This window comes from Phalangium opilio, unplaced genomic scaffold (genome assembly GCF_054372755.1).
Source record: "Phalangium opilio isolate 3A_F unplaced genomic scaffold, DU_Popi_V2 ptg001170l_1, whole genome shotgun sequence".
In the NCBI taxonomy this organism is placed as follows: Eukaryota; Metazoa; Arthropoda; class Arachnida; order Opiliones; family Phalangiidae; genus Phalangium; species Phalangium opilio.
Window position 1 is genome coordinate 10,521,814 of NW_028324255.1, and position 6,925 is coordinate 10,528,738.

Sequence of the window (6,925 nt, forward strand, 5' to 3'; positions counted from 1 at the left end):
GTGCGAAGGTCGTGACTGACGTAGCTAGCGGGATTCCTTTAAAAGCATCTGTAAAATCTCATGGAAAAGCCACGGCTAAAGACGTCGCCCTTTGTGCGGCGGAAGAAATCCGAAAAATGACGGGGAATGGTAATAAAAGGAGACGTAGGTCTAGATCACTCGTCAGTTCAGTCGTGACAAGAAAGAGGAAAGCAACATCCTTTAATCATCCAGATATTTTTACCTAAAAAATATAATGACACATGTCCATCCCGGTTCGCATGGGTCAATCAGTAGCGAAGTCGAACTTTTCGACGTACCTCTTACCAATACCAGTATTCTGAGTGGAGAATGGGTCGAATACAGCCCCATCTCTAACATTAACGAAAATTCGACAATCACGTTTACCGTATGCTGGTAGTTCCGACGCGTATTTGAACTTGTCCAAGACTTTACTACATCTCCAAGTCAGGATTGTCAACCCAGCCGATGGGACCACAATTCCGGCCGCTGCTGATAAAGTTGGACCGGTAAATAATTTCCTGCATAGTCTTTTCAGCGAAGTACACCTTTCGGCTCAAGAGAGATCGGTCACACCATCGCCGCAAAACTACCCGTACAAGGCTATGTTTCAAACGGCGGTGACGTTCAGAGGACCTGCCAAAACTAGTTTTCTTACTAGTTCCATGTTTCTACAAAGACACGGCCGGAAAATTTGACGTTTTGGACGATAACGATGGGTTTAAAACACCAGCGGCCTTTGCTAGAAAAGGAACAATAGATATGGTCGGAACTGTACAATTGGATCTTTGTCAACAACCTCGATACTTCCCAAATTTAACAGATCTCAAATTCAAGTTTGTTAAAAGTCCAAACGAATTTTGCGTGCAGGTGGCCGGTGCAGTTAAATGGAAAGTGGTTTACGAGTTAGCATCCCTGTACGTTCGTAAAGTAAAATTACCATCGGAAGTGTTAATCGCCCACGCTAAATGTTTGGAACTGGCAACTATGAAATACCCGATTATTCGCACGGAATGTAACTCATTCTCAATTAACAGTGGTACAAAAATATGTGTTAGAGATAATTTATTCATGGGTCAACTACCCAAAAAAGTTCTTTTCGCTCTTGTAGATCAAAATGCGTATTTGGGTGATTACGAAAAGTCACCCTTCAATTTTCAACATTTTGATTTAAATCATATCGCCTTGTACCTTAACGGAGCTAGCGTTCCTCATGAACCTCCTACCCCAAGCTTTTCTGGTGGTCAATATATGAGACCTTTTACTAATCTTTTTACTCAAACCTCTCAATGGTTATTGGACGAGGGAAACTACATTTCACGGGAGGAATTTCCCAATGGAAATTGCATATTTGCTTTTGATTTAAGTGCCGACCTCAGTAGTTCAACTTCTCAATTTCAATTGATAAGGAACGGTAACTTGCGATTGGAATTAAAATTCGCCAAGGACTTGCCCAAGACTATCACAGTTTTATATTACTCCGAGTTTCAGAATTTGATCGAGATTGATAAAAATAGAACAGTTATTTACGATAACAATTAGAAAAAAGAACTATGAACACTACGCAATTAACTAAAATTATGCAAAGGGATAAATTCACCAAAGATCTGTTTCGAGGTGTTTTTGCAGCCGACCAGCCGACCCGAGAAAGTAAAGTTTTTCCCTTCACTGTATATTGTATATACTGGCTCTCAGAAACTGAAGGCATGCATTGGACTTGTATATATTTTTCAAGTCGACAAAATACAGAGTTCTTTGATAGTTTCGGAATTCCACCGGACATGTTTCAATTCAACGCTTTTGTAGAAAGAAAGAGCGTTACCGTAACTTTTCCCGTACAAAAATTTACGGCTGCATTTTGCTGTTAAGTAGATTTTTTAGAATCTGCAATATATTGCAATTAAACTGGAATATTGTGGAATAATACTGGAATAAACCTGAAAAAGGTTCAACTTCAGACAAAATTAAGATGCATTCCAGAGAGCAATGCAGAACATTTTAGACGTTTTGCAGAAAAAATATCTTCCGTTCGAAAACTCAGTACAGCAGTATACAAAATTTAGCTACTCTAGAGTCATAAAAGAGCTACCTTACAGCTAGAAAACAGAGGGGAAATAGTAACTCCCGTAAGAAATCAGGATGTTTGTAGGCTCATTACAGGTACCTTCCAGATATTTTGTATGCATGTTACAGTCGGAAATTGCTAAGTTTGTAGGATAATTGCAGGCGTGTTTCGTATACTTTTTAGGATAATTGCAGGCGCGTTTCATATACTTTTCAGGACCATCACAGGCGCGTTTCAGATAATTTGTAGGATAATTGCAAGAGCGTTTCATATAATATTCAGAACCATTACAGGCGCGTTTCATATACTTTTCGGGATCATTGCTGGCGCGTTTCATATACTTTGTAGGAAAATTGCAGGCGCGTTTCATATACTTTGCAGGATCATTGCAGGCGCGTTTCAGATACTTTTTGGATCATTGCAGGCGCGTATCAGATACTTTTCAGGACCAATACTGGCGCGTTTCAGATACTTTGTACAATAATTGCAGGTGCTTTCAGATAATTTTTAGGATAATTGCAGGCGCATTTCAGATACTTTGCAGGATAAATGCAGGCGCTTTTCAGATACTTTTCAGGATCATTACTGGCGCGTTTCAGATACTCTTTAGGACCATTACAGGCGCGTTTCACATACTTTAATTTTTACAATAATTGCAGGTGCTTTTCAGATACTTTTTAGGATCATTGCAGGTGCTTTTCAGATAATTTTTAGGATCATTGCAGGCGCTTTTCAGATACTTTTCAGGATCATTACTGGCGCGTTTCAGATACTCTTAAGGACCATTACAGGCGCGTTTCACATACTTTAATTTTTACAATAATTGCAGGTGCTTTTCAGATACTTTTTAGGATCATTGCAGGTGCTTTTCAGATAATTTTTAGGATCATTGCAGGCGCATTTCAGATACTTTGTAGGATAATTACAGGCGCGTTTCAGATACTTTGTAGGATAATTGCAGGTGGTTTTCAGATATTTTTAGGATAATTGCAGGAGCGTTTCATAAACTTTGTAGGAAAATTGCAGGCGCGTTTCAGATACTTTTCAGGATAATTGCAGGTGCTTTCAAATACTTTGTAGGATAATTGCAATAGCAGGCGCGTTTCGGATACACTTCAGGATCATTACGGGCGCGTTTCAGATAATTTTTAGGATAATTGCAGACGCATTTCAGATACTTTTCAGGATAATTGGAGGCGCTTTTCATATACTTTGTAGGAAAATAGCAGTCGCGTTTCAGATACTTTTCAGGATCATTATTGGCGCGTTTCAGATACTTTTCAGGATCATTACTGGCGCGTTTCAGATACTTTTAAGGACCAATACTGGCGCGTTTCAGATACTTTAATTTCTACTATAATTGAAGGTGCTTTTCAGATACTTTTTAGGATCATTGCAGGCGCGTTTCAGATACTTTGTAGGATAATTGCAGGCGCTTTTCATATACTTTGTAGGATAATTACAGGCGCTTTTCATATACTTCGTAGGATAATTACAGGCGCGTTTCAGATAATTTGTAGGATAATTGCAGGAGCGTTTCATATAATTTTCAGGACCATTGCTGGCGCGTTTCATATACTTTGTAGGAAAATTGCAGGCGCGTTTCATATACTTTGCAGAATCATTGAGGGCGCGTTTCAGATACTTTTTGGATCATTGCAGGCGCGTATCAGATACTTTTCAGGACCAATACTGGCGCGTTTCAGATACTTTGTACAATAATTGCAGGTGCTTTTCAGATAATTTTTAGGATAGTAGCAGGCGCATTTCAGATACTTTGCAGGATAAATGCAGGCGCTTTTCAGATACTTTTCAGGATCATTACTGGCGCGTTTCAGATACTCTTAAGGACCATTACAGGCGCGTTTCACATACTTTAATTTTTACAATAATTGCAGGTGCTTTTCAGATACTTTTTAGGATCATTGCAGGTGCTTTTCAGATAATTTTTAGGATCATTGCAGGCGCATTTCAGATACTTTGTAGGATAATTACAGGCGCGTTTCAGATACTTTTCAGGATAATTGCAGGTGCTTTCAAATACTTTGTAGGATAATTGCAATAGCAGGCGCGTTTCAGATACACTTCAGGATCATTACGGGCGCGTTTCAGATAATTTTTTGGATAATTGCAGACGCATTTCAGATACTTTTCAGGATAATTGCAGGCGCTTTTCATATACTTTGTAGGAAAATAGCAGTCGCGTTTCAGATACTTTTCAGGATCATTACTGGCGTGTTTCAGATACTTTTCAGGATCATTACTGGCGCGTTTCAGATACTTTTCGGGATCATTACTGGCGCGTTTCAGATACTTTTAAGGACCAATACTGGCGCGTTTCAGATACTTTAATTTCTACTATAATTGAAGGTGCTTTTCAGATACTTTTTAGGATCATTGCAGGCGCGTTTCAGATACTTTATAGGATAATTGCAGGCGCGTTTCAGATAATTTGTATGCATTTGTCGGGCTTCTTTGTATTAGCTAGGTTCCATTCTCTTTTCAAATGTTTATTATCTTTTTTTACTACAGAACAAAATGTAGTAGTTATAACCTTGAGGGTATATACAGGGTGATTCTAAAATGGTGGTATAACCGAACTACTGCGGGTTCTATGAGCGATTTTAAGTCGAAAATGTTCTATGGCATTTTGTCATCCAGGCCACCGTTTAAAAGTTATGATAAGAATCATTTACGGATGACCCCTTAAAATTAATTAAATTAATCAAAAGCCCAGCGGGATTGAATACATTTTTTAAGGGGACTCACGTGTTTAGTAATCGCGCGCGCGCGATTTACTTCCCCGTGAACTTCATAAAGAAGTCCTCCACCAATGTAAGCTTGAAAATGGGTTCAAATGGGAAGATTCATGCCGAATTGAGAAAAACCTAACCCAATGGGGAAATGCATTGAAAATTTAATTAAAAAGGACCAAATGGGAAGATTCTTGCCGGATTGAGAAAAACCTAACAAACAATCAACAAAGGTTTAATGTTTTATTTCCACTCTCTTCTGAGAATCGCAAAAAGAAGTGAAGCTTTTCTAGATATGCCCGCACTTGACGGCCAAAGTGCGGCGGTGCCCCATCGTGCTGAAACCAGAGTTGCGCACGATCAGCCAATGGTAGTTCGTCCAACACATCTTGAACATCAGTTTGCAAGAACTCCAAATAACGTTCCGCGTTAAGAAGAAACGGAAGGATAAATGGACCAATCAGGGTGTCGCCTAGCATTCCGGCCCAAATGTTTATACGCCATTCTTCTTGAAAACTTGCGTTGCGAATGTGATGCGGATTTTCGTGAGCTCAATAGTGCAAGTTGTGTAAGTTTAGAATGCCCTTCCTTGTGAACTGTGCCTCATCCGAACAGAGAATACGGCCACGGAAATGGTCGTCCGCATCGTGTTGTTCCAAGAGCCATTGGCAGAACAATTGGCGCCTTGGAAAATCGAGGGGTCGCAATTGCTGCACTCTTTGGTAATGGTATGGGTGTTGATCATCATGGTGGATGGTTCGCCAAACGATCGGCTGGGGAATGTTGAGCATTCTGCTAACACGTCTAGTGCTGAGAGTGGGGTCGTTAGACACCATATCCAAAACATTTTCCTCGACTGCCACTGCTCTTATTGCTGGACGTCCACGATCCACCCCTTGAATCAAAACGCTTCCAGTTGCCCGCAATCTTTCCTGTGTTCTTGATATTACGCGAGAATCTGGGTGACGCCTATTTGGAAACAATTCCGCGTAACGACGCGATGCGGCTTCGTAGTTTCCTTCACAATAGCCTAAAGCTAGTATCATATCATCAAAAGCGGTTTTCTAAAACTTGGTTTTTAAAAAAGCGGGTTGGTTTCGTTCACTGTCTGCGCTGTTTAAAATCTAATTTGAAATAGGCTTAAGAATTGTTGGGAAGATCGTAGTCACGAGAATTTAGCACAGTAAAAGGCTGCACGTGCCATTACAAAATGTTTAAATGTTGGCGCGCGACGGCGAACATCAGTTTGAAATTTCAAGAAAACCAAGGCTTAGCTCAAAAACACAATAAAGCAGCTTTAACACCCTTCCAAATTCCAACTGACTTTACAGTTAGTTGCAATCCGGCCACGAAAGCAAACAAAAGCCAGCGATTCATCAAGTTTTGATAATCGAATGTGAGAACATCTAGTCAGACTCTCATTCCTTCCAAATTCCAACTGACTTTACAGTTAGTTGCAATCTGGCCACGAAAGCAAACAAAAGCCAGCGATTCATCAAGTTTTAAGAATCGAATGTGAGACCATCTAGTCAGACTCTCATTCCTTCCAAATTCCAACTGACTTTACAGTTAGTTGCAATCCGGCCACGAAAGCAAACAAAAGCCAGCGATTCATCAAGTTTTGAGAATCGAATGTGAGAACATCTAGTCAGACTCTCATTCCATGAGGCAAAACACGCTACACCGCCAAAAACTGACATTTAGTTGATTTCTTAATTTGGCTTCTGACTTTACAATTTTTACGTTACATTGCCCATGTGTTCCGTAACTTCTTACTCCATTGACGATCAAATTGTTAAAATTAAGTTTTGATCCGCTTTAAACAAAAATACGTGTATTTTGCTTGAAATGCTTCACTTCTTTTTGCGATTCTCAGAAGAGAGTGGAAATAAAACATTAAACCTTTGTTGATTGTTTGTTAGGTTTTTATCAATCCGGCAAGAATCTTCCCATTTGGTCCTTTTTAATTAAATTTTCAATGCAATTCCCCATTGGGTTAGGTTTTTCTCAATTCGGCATGAATCTTCCCATTTGAACCCATTTTCAAGCTTACATTGGTGGAGGACTTCTTTATGAAGTTCACGGGGAAGTAAATCGCGCGCGCGCG

General features: G+C 39.8%; 1 protein-coding gene across 1 annotated transcript; it reads left to right on the forward strand.

Moving 5' to 3' along the window:
• Window positions 1–762: 762 nt before the first annotated feature.
• LOC149587217 (uncharacterized protein F54H12.2-like) lies at window positions 763–1,542 on the forward strand. The gene has a single exon (XM_089863524.1). It carries the CDS (start codon window positions 763–765, stop codon window positions 1,540–1,542), a length of 780 nt encoding a protein of 259 aa, XP_089719650.1.
• Window positions 1,543–6,925: the final 5,383 nt, after the last annotated feature.

Bases quoted from the DNA above. Each gene is read 5' to 3' on its own strand.
- LOC149587217 (XM_089863524.1), top strand. From the start codon at position 763: ATGGTCGGAACTGTACAATTGGATCTTTGTCAACAACCTCGATACTTC.